Source organism: Antechinus flavipes, chromosome 3 (assembly GCF_016432865.1).
Source record: "Antechinus flavipes isolate AdamAnt ecotype Samford, QLD, Australia chromosome 3, AdamAnt_v2, whole genome shotgun sequence".
Lineage (NCBI taxonomy): Eukaryota > Metazoa > Chordata > Mammalia > Dasyuromorphia > Dasyuridae > Antechinus > Antechinus flavipes.
The window spans coordinates 563,930,673-563,944,158 of NC_067400.1; the positions used below are offsets into that span (position 1 = coordinate 563,930,673).

The window sequence follows — 13,486 nt, forward strand, 5'->3', positions numbered from 1 at the left end:
TTATTTGCTTGTTTGTTTTTTTCTTTCTCATTTTCTTTTTTCCCCCTTTTTGATCTGTTTTTTTGTGCAGAATGACAAATCAAAATATGTTTAGAAGAATCACATATTTAACATATATCATTGCTTGCTATCTAGGGGAGGGAAGAGAAGGGGACGGAGGGAGAAAAATTTGGAACATAAGGTTTTGCAAAGTTGAATGCTGAAAATTATCTTTGCATATATTTGGAAATACAAGATACTATTTTTAAAAATTGGAAGCTGTTACACTACCTCATCCCAAAGAAAGCAGCTCTTTGCTATGTTTTTTAGATGCCCAAATTCTGGGGCAGGAGTTTAATACTGAAAACTCTTTCAGAACATAGATTTTACAACTGAGAGGGATCCTTAGAGAGAATTATCCAACCCCTTCATTTTATAGAGGAAATTGAGGCTAAGAGAATAGTAATTTTCCAGAGGCCAGACATACAGCCAGTTTGTGGTAAAGATGTTCAATTCTCAAAGCAACTATATCACCTTCCAAGTCTACTTAACAGATAATCTTCTTACCTCACTGCTGGGGAGAGAAAAAAATACCATACTCCTGAATTTGCAATGGTACCAAATTTTGTGGGAAGGGAAATCCATGCAATGTCCAACTACATTAAGAGTACAAAGGGCTTTTAACCCTTGAATCAGGTTGGGTGAATAAAGAATGGGTCTGTATGATCCATTTCAATAAAATCAGTCTTGTGGTATCAATTGTTATGATTATACCACCAAAAATAAACTGGTTTTAATGGATCTCGAATATTAATGTAACTAAATTAACGTTAATCTTGCACAATAAAGAGAACTGTTACTGTGAGAGGGTTGAAGAAGATGACTTTAGTTTCTATTTCAGGGAATGAGCAGAGTTGGGCCATGTTAGATTTATTTAGTATTTTTTAGATCTGAATTATCATGGAAAAATTCTAGCCTGGAAGAAGGAAACATACAAATATTCAACAAACTAATTTGGAGAAGTCCAGAATGCAATATGGATTTCTGTGTGTGTGTGTGTGTGTGTGTGTGTGTGTGTGTGTATACACGTATACATATTATAGTGAGAAATACTGAACAAAGGTGATCCACCCCAGTCAAAAGTCAGTCAGTAAATACTTTAGTACCTACTATGTACCTATGCTGTGCTAAGTGCTGGGGATACAGAAAAAGGTGAGCCAATTGAGGTCAGAGGAATTTAGAAGGAGTGATGGTCATCAGATGAGAAAAGTACTAGAAAAGCTGAAGAAAATTAGGCATTAAACACATATCAAAGAAGAAAATAGCCTTCAAAGTCTTGGGTAGAGCAAAAAAGGGTGCTAGAGCTGCACAGACAAATGAAAGATGAAAGAGAAATGAAAAGAGATCCACAGAGCAGGATATTGAGACCCATTTACAACCCCCTAGAAAGTTAAACTTGATGATCTTAGAGGTCTCCTCTAAATCTAAAATTCCACAACTCTTCTTTATTGTTTCTAATCCACAGGCTACTCAACTATTTCCACTAAGCAATCAATGAATAAAGGCATCCATGTCTATAAAGATAGTTGCCTCTACCAACTCACCCTCTTCTATCAGTATGGCTTCTGGAACTCCCCTCTTTTCCCTGTTTTTGGATTTCATCCTCACAACTTTCCCAATGCATGTGCTCCAACACCAGAGCTACTGATGCCCAAACTTTACCTACACCCTTTCTAACTACCAAAAGCTCCTGGAGTCCTGGAGCTTTCTCTCTCCTTTAACTTCTATAAAAGCTCTGCCCAAAGCTTTTCTCTCCTCCTTTTCTACAGTGAGACCCTCTCATCTACTACTCTGCCATGGATGGAATTCTTTTTTTTTTTTTTTAATTATTATTATTATTTTTTAAATAACTTTTTATTGACAGAACCCATACCAGGGTAATTTTTTACAGCATTATCCCTTGCATTTACTTCTGTTCCGATTTTTCCCCTCCTTCCCTCCACCCTCTCCCCCAGATGGCAAGCAATCCTATACATGTTAAATATGTTACAGTATATCCTAGATACAATATATGTGTGCAGGACTGAACAGTTCTCTTGTTGCACAGGGAAAATTGGATTCAGAAGGTATAAATAACCCGGGAGGAAAAACAAAAATGCAAGCAGTTTATATTCATTTCCCAGTGTTCTTTCTTTGGGTGTAGCTGCTTCTGTCCATCCTTGATCAATTGAAACTGAATTAGCTCTCTTTATCGAAGAGATCCACTTCCATCAGAAATATCCTCAAACAGTATCATTGTTGAGGTATATAATGATCTCTTGGTTCTGCTCATTTCATTCAGCATCAGTTCATGTAAGTCTCGCCAGTCCTCTCTGTATTCATCCTGCTGGTCATTCCTTACAGAACAATAATATTCCATAACATTCATATACCACAGTTTACCCAGCCATTCTCCAATTGATGGGCACATGGATGGAATTCTTGCTCCCAAACACAGGACAAGGGAACTGACAATTAGGAACCAAAGTAATATCAGACTGATGCCACAAACCTGGCAAGACATAGGAGTCTATGTCTTGTGCTACTGTAGGCCAAAACAGCAATAATCATGCCTATCTGTTTAGGACATTTTGTTTCATAAACATTTTCATTTGATCTCTGCAACTCTACTATCAGGTAGATACTGCAAGTATTTCCACTCCCATTTTACAGATGAGAAAAAAGGCTGAGAGATAAAGTGAGGAAAGTCACATGACTGGTAAAGAGGCAGGCAGGGAATCCAGGGCCTTTGGCTCCAGGTCTAGTACTCTTTCCAGATTCTATGCAGTTTTCATGTATTCCAAACTGTAGTCTTAAATACATTTTCCCACAAAAAAATAACAGATTATTTCTATAATACATAATATATATAATGTGCATGGATGCATATACATACTACATACTTGTGTATATGTAAATACATATGACCACTGTTGAGAATACAAACTCCTCAAGGCCACAAACAACCTCATTTTTAACTTTGAAATGTCAGTATTAGGCACAGGGCTTGGCACGGAAGAGTATTACCAACTTTTTCTCATTGCTTGCTAGAAATCTTGCTAGAATTCAAAAGTTTCATTCTAGTATGATCAAGTACTAGATATCAGTAACTTTGAAAGCAAAACAGATTTTTATGGAATACCTATTTATACATTATTTTTGCATAATCTTTATCAGGAAAAACTTAACAAATTCTAATAACCAACCCGTAAGTAAACTTTTGGGAGGATAGGGAGAAGGTGGAGAAAGGGTCAAGTCAATATTTTCATCAGTATAAGAAAATGCCCAAATCAACATATGTATGATTAAGTTCTATGTGCCAGGCACTTTCCTAAACACTCTGGATACAACAAAATGCAGAAATGCAGGCCCTGTTCATAAAGCACTTACACTGTAATGGGAGAGATAACACATAGATAACAAAACATACTCTCAGGGGGGAAGGCTGTAGAAGCTAGAAGGATCTACAAAGGCTTCATGTAGGTGATAGTTGAATTGAGTCTTGAAGGAAGGGAGGAAAATGAGGCAGAGAGAAGGGAGAATATTCCAGAGTAACAGCACAAAGTCAGAGATAGGAGATATGCAAGGAATAGAAAGTGAATGTGTCTGGATCAGTGCAGTTGTAAAGAGGAATAAGGCATATGAAAACTGGAGAGGTAGGAAAGGAACAAGTGGTAAGGAGCTTTAATTGCCAAAGGATTTTCATTGGATCCCGGGAGAAGTAAAAAGCCACTGGAGTTTACAACAGAGATGATATAATCCAACTTATGCTGTAGGAAAATCATATTGACAATTAAGTGGAAGAAAATCAATGAAATAGTCTAAATAAAGAGTTGGTGAAGGGCTGAAATAAGTGGCAAAGTGAATAAAATAGTTGATATATATGAGAGATTGTGAAGTTTAAAGTTCTCAAGATTAACAACAAAATGGATCTGTAGGATGAATAAGAATGAGTATTCCAAGGATATCACTGAGAGCTGAGTCACATGATAGTGCCATTGATAGGAAGAGGGGAGTTCTAGGTAAAGACAATGAGTTCTGATTTCAGAAGCATGACTTTTTGGCCACTGGAGACCTAGCTGAAGAAAGTGAGAATGTTTATAATAATTTAGTGGGAGATGGGATATTGGTCCTTAAAACTGAATGTCTATATGAAAGAGGATCCAACTTGCTCTGCTAGGCCCCAGGAAGCAGAACTAGGATCAATGGGGATTGGGAGGAGAGAGGAGGTTGATGTTTGTCCTTTCTTCTCTAAGAAGACCAAGATATCAGGGAGGTGATACTGTGACATGTGGGTGAATTGGATTTAATCTAGGTCCAGTGACCAGATATAAATCAGGACAACTGGAAATGGCCCTGGATGCAATGGCCTTTTTAAGGTCTTCAAGAGGTCTTAGTTTAACTGAGGCTATACCCATTTAGTGATTAAAGTTAAAGAATGAAATGGAACTAGGTTCTGTATAACTCAGTGAGAAAAAAAAAAAAAAAAAGCTTCCCAATAATCGAAGCAGTTCATAAATAGAACTACTATCCTGGGGAAGACCTGAGATGTTTTCATGGAAGCTGGATGAGCCCTATTTGGTGGGACTATTATACACAGCATAGATGGAAGCCGCACTAGATGCCCTGTTAAGGCTCTTTCCAATTCTAAAATTTCAGGGATTCTCAAACTTTCTTTGCTTAAGAGCACAATATTCTTTGTCATGAAGAACTGTGGCACACCAACTGTTTAAGGTGGTAACTCTATGTAGAGTCAAGAGACTAATGTATACTGCTTCCCTTCAATAAGGGCAGCCATTCTGCTGATGTTCTGAGATTAGTACATAGTGTAACAGTAATTCTGTGATAATTATACTTACCATAGGGCAAAATGCAGCCACCAACAGCTACAATGCATACCCCACTATGCATGTTGGGCCAATAAAATTTACATTAATCAAAATTATTTAAACTTTCTTTTATCTGCAATAACACTAGGTTCAAAAATTTGCAGCAAACATAACAAAATCTGTGTCACTCTAGCTTGTCACAGCACACGCTCTGAAAACAGCCATTCAATGTGGACAGCGTTCAGAAAACTCTTAACAAAATATAATGCTACCATCTCTAACAGATCTTTGTGAATAAAAATAAGACCACTATACTGGGATATTTTGTTGCATTATAATGGCATCTTTGGGTTCCCTCAACTATCAAACAAAGTCCCTTGACTTTTCCTTGCCAATTTTTGGGGTATCTGGCTTTGAACCATGGTAGATATAAGAAGAAAATGGTATGCATTTAAATACTGTTGGCAAAAATAGTTCACTTTCACAAAGCACTTTTCATATAGTTACAACATACTGTATATACATCAGCAATGATCCTATAAGGTAGGTAATACTGAATACCATTAGCTTTATTTCACAGATGTAGAAACTGAAGCTAGGAGAAGCAAAGTTCTTTGCCCAAAATCCAAAAATAGTGTGTTATAAAGTTGGAACCTGAACACATTCTCTAGAGTTTGGGCAGTGATCTTACAGGCAAACAAACAGATGTTTGGATGAGTTGGTAGATAAAGCCTCTTTATCCCTCAGTGTGCTCCAGCAAATCATAGGGAGGGCATGAACTTAAAGGATGAGAAATACTGAATGAGAACTTCAAATAGAAGGAGTAACTGAACCAAATCAAAGTTGACCTTCTAATCCAGATTTTACAATGTATTCAAGGAAGCAACCATCAACAGTACTGATAGTTTAAAAAAAAAAAAAAAGAACAAAATTATGATAGGAAAATTATTAAAGCTACAAGACCAATAAACATCAATAAAATGAATAATAAACATCAAAGAGAAAAATGCAAATACCAAAGGTAAGACAATGTGGCAAGTGGCATCTATTGTGCTATCTTTCTGCCCCAAAGTAAATATTTCCCAGAGGGATAGCTAACAGGAGCACACCATGAAGTAGTTCTACAGAAAAACTACTCACAGAGTTATTTCTATAGAATTGGCAAGAAGGAAAATCAGTCTGAAATTTTGTTATAGATAAGGAATACCCTAGAAAACAAGAGTAAACCAAGCAATCTTCACTTCAAAATGGACAATCACTGAGATAAAAGCCAGCCACAAGCCAAACTTTGCCAGAGGCCATCAGTGCCCCAAGCCTAAAACACTCTCTCTCCTCATCTGATCCTACTGGGGTCCTTAGCTCTCTTCAAAGCTCAGCTTCTCTATGGGAAGCCTCTCTAGATCCCTCCAGCTGTCAGTACTTTCTTCCTCCTCCTAGTTATAATGCATTTATTTTCTAGTTCACTCAGGTAGAAAATAAACTTTTATTTTTACATGCACAACACTCAGTAACTGCAAGGAGTATAGTCACTTAAGTGTTTGTTGCACAGAGTATAGAGCTACTTTAAAAATGTTTGTTGGGGGCAGCTAGGTGAGGCAGTGGATAGAGCACCAGCCCTGAAGTCAGGAGGACCTGATTTCAAATCTGACCTCAGACACTTAAAACTTCCTAGCAGTGCGACCCTGGGCAAGTCACTTAGCCCCCATTGCCTCAGCAGAAAAAAAAAATGCTTGTTGAATTGAGAACTTGCAGAGAGCACACAGAGACCCTGATACACTGGCCTGCTCAGTTTAGAATTCACCAATAATCCCATTTAAATTCAAAAGATAAGAAGGTGGCTCACAATGAGACCACGGCTATTAGTAAGGATTACCAGGGTTCCAATCAAGGTTTTACTTTCCCTCTCTCCTAGAAAAATACAGATTACTTCAAAAACTCTCAGGTAAAATCCAGCCTGACCTTATGGCAGTTTTCAGAACAGTGAATAAAACTTCTCAATAGACTTTACGGAGCATGAACACCATAGAGCTCGGTTCTTAAGAGCTTAAGATGAACACATCACAAAGATTGATTGACAATATAGATTGATCAATCTAGATTTGAAATTCAAAAATAGTGATTCAAATTCTAGTTCTACTACGAATTACCTGAGTGGTCTAAGTCATTTCCTCTCTGACTCTGTCTCTTCCCCCCATGCTCACCACCTAGGTCTAGCTTTCTTCAGTGGCAAAAACAGAGGGTTGGACTAAGTGATCTCTCAGGTCCTTTCCAGATTTAATCCTCTAAACCTATGAAAATAGATGTATCCACAGTCTTGTCCTTCACCCACATTTCTTCAATATGTCTGGGTGAAGATATGATAGGTTTTTCAGAGCGGCGGCTGACACCTAATATGTTGGTAAAATCAAAACTCGTAGTATTGTAGATTTAAGAGCTAGAAGGACCTTAAAGTCACCTTGCCCAATCCAGATGGCATCTTGAACCAACATAATGATGAAACAAATCAAATTTTGCATTTTGTTTTTTTAAAACTTAAATGCAGAACTCTAGGACAGCAGAAACCTGAGAGAGCTGATTGACCACAATTCTAAGGCTATGATGATCCTCTTCCTTAGTGAGTTTTTCCCAAGGGCAATAAATTCCCCAATTCTAATCCCAAATAGCAAGGAAGGAAAAAAAAAGATTTTGGCATTCTGTGCAACTGGCATCTGTCTAGTATGACTTTCTATTCAACCACAGATACTGCTGCTATTGCTAGCCCATTTTTACCTGACCTACAATAATATTTTCTAGAAAACACACATGACTATCTCCAATGCATACCCTTTTTGCTTCTAATCAAACTGTAAAGTAAAAATTTTTTCCCTCTCTTTTGGATAATTTATTTTGTCTATTATTTCCCTGATATTGTTATGAAAGATATCTAATTTTCAATTGTGAGGCATTAAAAATTTACCAATATAATTAAGTTTCAGCCAGGCTCTCAGCATTGTCCATCTTTAAAAGAAGCCATTAACATATATTCCTGGGAGGGGAAACTCTAATGTAGCCACTGTCCCTTTTCTTAGGCTTCTACACAGAAAGGAGCAATCATTTCAACAACAAGTCTGTGGAGTTAATAGTCAAGTTTCCATTTTAATACTCATGGGGAAGATGAAATGTAAAGTACTCATTTATTTATGCTTAGAATTTTTTTTTTTTTGGTGAGGCAATTGGGTTAAATGACTTGCCCAGCAGCTAAGGAGTGTTAAGTGTCTGAGGCTGGATTTGAACTCAGATTCTCCTGACTTTAAGGCTGTACTCTATCCACTATACCATTTAGCTGCCCCATGCTTAGAAACTTCAAAGTACTGACATACAAATCCAAAGAGTGTGTGTGTATGGATATGTGCATAAGCCAATAATCAAAACAAAATCACAAGACCAATATACACAAGACAATTCAGTATGAATATCTGACAAATAAAAACTTAGTAGAATACCATTCTAGGCCCTTTTCCCTGAAAGCTCTTATTTTTTTAAACTCTTCCCCCTGATAACCTTACAACATTGCATGTCCAAACAATAGATGGGTGCAGACTTTCCTTTGATGCCAAGTTAGGCTCCTGGTACAGGAGCTTACTTACTTCTTTGCGCTTCGTTTCAGGGCATTCAGACTGGAGGGTGAGAGTTGCACCTTCAATGTTTCTTGGCATTGGTGTCGAACCAGGATTTATGGTTAAATGGATCTGATCTGGAGAGATGATGTGTTGCACATAACCCTGGGACATTCCTTCATGATCTATTAAGTGATATCCCTCATCAGGACCCCCTACTAAAAAAGGCAGGTGTTCTCCACATTGCCCTTCATCATCCTCATCTTCCAGAGTGCCAGGATCCTGTTCAATGAGAACAGTTGTCCTGTCATAAATTGTTCCAGACGAAGAAGGCACCAGTCCGTTCTTATCCACAAACCTGAGTATTTTATCATGATGTGACAGTTCATCTTCCTCTGCCTCATAGCAAATGATATTGTCATCTGGACTGTTTTCCCCCATGGTTCAACAGAGCTCAGTGCAATTGTGTGATATGGGAAGATGAGGACCAGTCTGTAAAAGAGCAAAAAGAAAGTTAAAGGTCTACGACATGAAGTAAGCTGTCTTCAAAATCTAGGAGTCCTAGTAATATTATGAGGGTCCTCTTTAAAGTATTTTTAAAACCTCAAAAAGACCAAGACCAGGCAAATTACAGGTACCGTAGCCTTTGTGGCTTCAGTCGTTCTATTTTGTAAGGCTCAAGTCAATCAAAAAAAAAAAAAAAAATGAAGATACCACACAAAAATTTATGAATGTATTTTTTTAAATATCTAATGATCAAACAGTTGCCAAAAAAGAAAGTGAATGGGGTAGAGATGGTAAGCATAAGTTGATATAAATGAAAACCCTTCTTATATCCCTCAAATAAGAATAGGACTCTCCTACTATACAAGTTGCTAAACATGGGTTCTGGGACTACACCCTCAGGCAGCTCCAAAGGAGGTTGCTTCATAGTTCTCCTGGTACACCCAACCACAAGCTACTCTCTATGCAGATTTTATGTTGGGGATGGGGGGTGGAGCACGAATTAAACAGGAAGCTTTTCTTCTTTGAAACAGTGAACTGCAATTCCCCCCCCAAATCTGACGCATCAAGTTTTACAAGTGTGGGTGAGGCTAAGCAGAACACATAAACATAGGCCAATTTAGAAAGTTTCAACATGGTCATTTTTATTTTCTGCTTGAACTTTCTCTTCCAAGTTGGTGCTGGAAATCCTATCTCAGAATAGAATGGGAAAGCCAGCCTATCTCTAGACAGGGTCTTCACAAACTAGGGGGAGAAAGAGGAATGGAGGAACCAGATTAGGAAAGAACCTTTCTGACCCCTGACTCAGGCTTATGCAACTCCCAGGATGGATGCACTTCACTGCAGCTGGGAGGAGGAACAGAAAGATAAAGTACACTGGGCCCCAGCCAGCTGATACACACAACCTAGCCAGGGAAGTGGCTGGGGCGGGGGTAGAAGTGCGAAGCCCGGGCTGCCTAGGAAGGGCTGAAGCATGTCCCTGGGAAAGGAGAAAGGAAGAGAGGGAGTTCGGGCCCTCTTCCCGGCTGCTGGTGGTGTGGCACATGAACATGCTCCTTCCACGGGAGGAGCAGAATGAATGAATGAGTGAAGAGCACTCCGAAGGTAAATGCCCTCGGTAGGGCTAGTAGTAAAGATATAAGATAAGATAGGTAAAGAAGATCCTAAACTGTGGGTGGAGAAGAGGACAGTAGAACCAGAAATGTATCTGAAGCCAGGACAAGAGGAACGCAGATGATCTCTAGGAGAGAAGGAAAAACGCTGGGGTCCCTGTAGGGGGTAGTCTCAAGGTGCCCTTGAAGGGTCTAGGGCTGGAATGCTTCACACTTCGAGGAAGTGAGGGTGCCTGGGTCCCCCGCTGGAGGTAAGGCGAGAGAGGCTCTGCATCTCACCCACCTCGGCATGGTCTGAGCACCCCAGTGAGGAGAGAGCAGAGGGCTTCGGGGCCAGTCCCACGGGCAGAATAGAGGCTAGGGGATCAATCAGGGTCCCAGACCGGGAGTTGCCGTTTTACTCCTTATCCCAGGGAGGAAAAGAAGAGAAATGGGGGTCAAGTGAGGGTCCCTATCCCCGACAGGGTAAAAAAGGGACGGGCGGGCTGAGCCAGGGGTGGGGGGTAGGGGAGAAAGCAAGGAGGCCTCAGCCCCAGGCAGAATCCCGGAGGAAGCCGGGTGGGTCTCCCCGGGGGAGCAGGGAGGGGCCGGGGCATGGTCTCCATGGAGATGGGGGGAGGGGGATGGATCCCCGTCCCCATGGAGACAGAGGAGGGGGGTCCCCATGGAGACGAGAATGGGAATCTCTCCTCCAACCCCCGGAAAACGTTTCCTTTAGTCCCTAAGGGCCGCTCTCCCCGACCATACTTCCCACGTAGTCTCCACTCCCAGGTCGACGCCTGGCTCCAGCTCTTACCTTGGCGGTACCCGGCAACGACAGCGGCGGCAACAGCTCTTCCCCTCCCCAGCGGCACCATGATTGCCCCCCACCTTCCCCCCTTCCCTCAACGTCACTTCCGCTTCCGCTTTCCGGAGGAAGACGATATAGAGGGAGTTGCCACCGGGTCTCCTACGCGCGCCGCGTGCGGATTTAACCAACCACTCCCTCGAGAGCACAAACTCAGGGCGAGGGAGGGAGGAGGGTGTGAGTGCTGAGCGTCCAATAAATGATGGAGGGCGGGGCCAGTTGAGAAGGGGCGGGGCTGGCGACTGGCTACCCCCAACTGCTGGGGCTCGATCGCGGTTTTCGTCTCGATCTCCTTAGGTCGCGCTCACGTTCTCGGTCTCGGTCTAGAGTTCTCTTTCTCTCTATTTTCCTCGCTCGAGCTCTCGCGCTCTCTCTCGGTCACGGCTTCGGTCTCTTCCCTACAGCTTCTCCCAGTCTGGCCTCTGCCGGGAAAGAGAAGGAAGAGAGCCTTCCTGAGGCCGGGGCGCCCCTCCCCCTCTCGGCGGTCCTGCGCTCCTCTCCTAGCCTTGAAGCTGAAAGGACTAAGTTAGGCTTCTAAAAAAAACCGCCACGATCGCCGGGAGGGCGCTGGAAGGGGCCTCGAGGAAGGGTCAGAGAGCGCAGAGGACCCTGGACTCCCGCCCTTCGCTCCAGCTGCCCCGCCGAGTGTAATGACGTGACGCCCCTAGAGGAGCTGCACTCTTTAACCTGCGCCCTCCTTGCTGTGAGGACCGGGATAGTCCCAGGTCGCTGAACATCCATCCCGGCCGGAAAACCGGGGCGGATGATTAAACCAATGGTTCGTCAGCGCTTAGGGAATTGGCAAGCGTCCTCTGCAAACGAGACAGGCCAGGGTGTTGACTTTTTTTTGGGGGAGGGGCGGGGGAACCAGATTTTATTAACAGAGGAACTGTGGGTGAATGAATTCCCCCAAACAATTTGCAATCAATCCTTAAAGACTTAAAGATTTATGAGTTAATAGAGAGGCGTCATGATAGTGGATTTCGGGGTGGGGTGAATCTGGCTTCCATCCTGCCTCAGATTCATCGACCTTTTACTTATTTCGAACCTCAGTTCTCTTAAGAAGGGGGATGATAGTGCCCACTTCCCTGGGTTGTGGGGATTGCATGAGGTAGGTCGAGCATTTCTCTGACAAGATTATTAGGTTGATCAATAAGGCAAATTCTTGAGATGTTTTCAGATGCCTTAACTGAAATGTGTATGTTCAGAGGTATATACATATAAATACATTATGTTTAGTAGGAGTTTGGCGATTTCTCAGAATTCTCACTGAAATAAGAACCCATCTTTTAATAGCTGTGTTCTGATGTTTTATGGCATTGAGAACTGAACCACTAATCTCCAAAATATCCAATCCAAAATTGAAATAAAGTATCACTTAGAGGGAAATGAAGAAGCTTAGTGGGTGCAAATACACTGCAACACATAAGGTCTTAAAAAAACTGTAATAAAAGGTTCAATCAAAGAAATAAATGAAAGGGAAAGATACGCTGATAACATAATACCAAGAGTGAAGGATAAGCAAGAGATAACCTTTGTACTGCTTTGGTTTTCTTGACATCTCAAGATAGTGAGGAAGTTGACCTTTGACTCATTGGAGTATATGGGCCAGAATTGTACAAGATCAACTGGCAGGATGAATTGCAAAGAACTTCTGCACTGATAAGATTTCAGATCATTTTAGTGATGTGCATTAAAATCAATACTAATTCAATACTTATCAGATTTGCTTGAAGATAGCAAATAATAGAATTGTAGGCAGGAGCTAAAGAGTAAACTTTTTAACCACTGGTAGGTCCACATGCTTTCTGTATAGACCTTTATTTGGCATTTCTCTGGGAGTTAATAGAATAGCAAACCATATTGATTATTTGGCCTTTCTGAGGCCACATTGACTCTCTGGTACATGACCATCTTAAGATGAAGGTCAGTCAATTAAGGGAAGACTGACAAGAATCTTGCCAGAAATGACAGAGAGATCCTCCTCTCTTGTAATTGTCACAGGACACCCTGATTTCTTTTATTGAAATGAACAAGGTCAAAAGTACCTTTATCTAAAAGATTGTTAAATAAGTGCTCATATAGAAGTCAGAGGAAGCAGTACAAGGACACTCTCACGGTCCCTCTAAAGAACTTTAGAATTTATTTGAGACAGGATATCACAGGACCACCCAGAATGGAGTACCCACACCAAAGAAGGCCCTGAGCTTTCATGATCAAAGTACAATTTCAGTAGCATAAAGAGTTAAGGAATGTGACATTTGAAAATCTAGAATTATCTCCATCTCAAATGTTCAAATGAACTCTGTTTCCCAACCTTTCGTAGAGCCTTCCAAGCTCACATTGTATTGATCAGTCAAAGTTAAACATACTGTATCTTGACCTTATCTTCATATCAATGGTCCTCTTCAAGTATGAAGAATAACATGCCAGGTACTTATGCTAAGCACTAGGGATATAGAGAAAAGTATACATCTCTGGTGCAAAACAGCTATGTATCAACAACATAGAATTAATTGAAGCTAATTTCAGAGCTAACATTCAGATACTAGCATGAAGAGATAATTGGGCAAGTCACTC

The 13,486-nt window shown here is 41.0% G+C and overlaps 1 protein-coding gene across 2 annotated transcripts in view; it reads right to left on the bottom strand.

Annotated features, from left to right (window-relative positions):
* MTF1 (metal regulatory transcription factor 1) overlaps positions 1–11,076 on the bottom strand; it is a 32,529-nt gene extending 21,453 nt beyond the window's left edge. Inside the window, exons 1-2 of one of the 2 annotated variants that reach the window (XM_051987731.1) lie at positions 10,856–11,076; positions 8,474–8,935 (exon numbers count right to left, since the gene is read on the bottom strand). In XM_051987731.1, the coding sequence (XP_051843691.1) occupies positions 8,474–8,884 (411 nt within the window). In that variant the 5' untranslated portion in view covers positions 8,885–8,935; positions 10,856–11,076. The remainder of the gene's footprint in view (positions 1–8,473; positions 8,936–10,855) is intronic. The other variant, XM_051987732.1, reaches the window with a different exon arrangement.
* Positions 11,077–13,486: the final 2,410 nt, after the last annotated feature.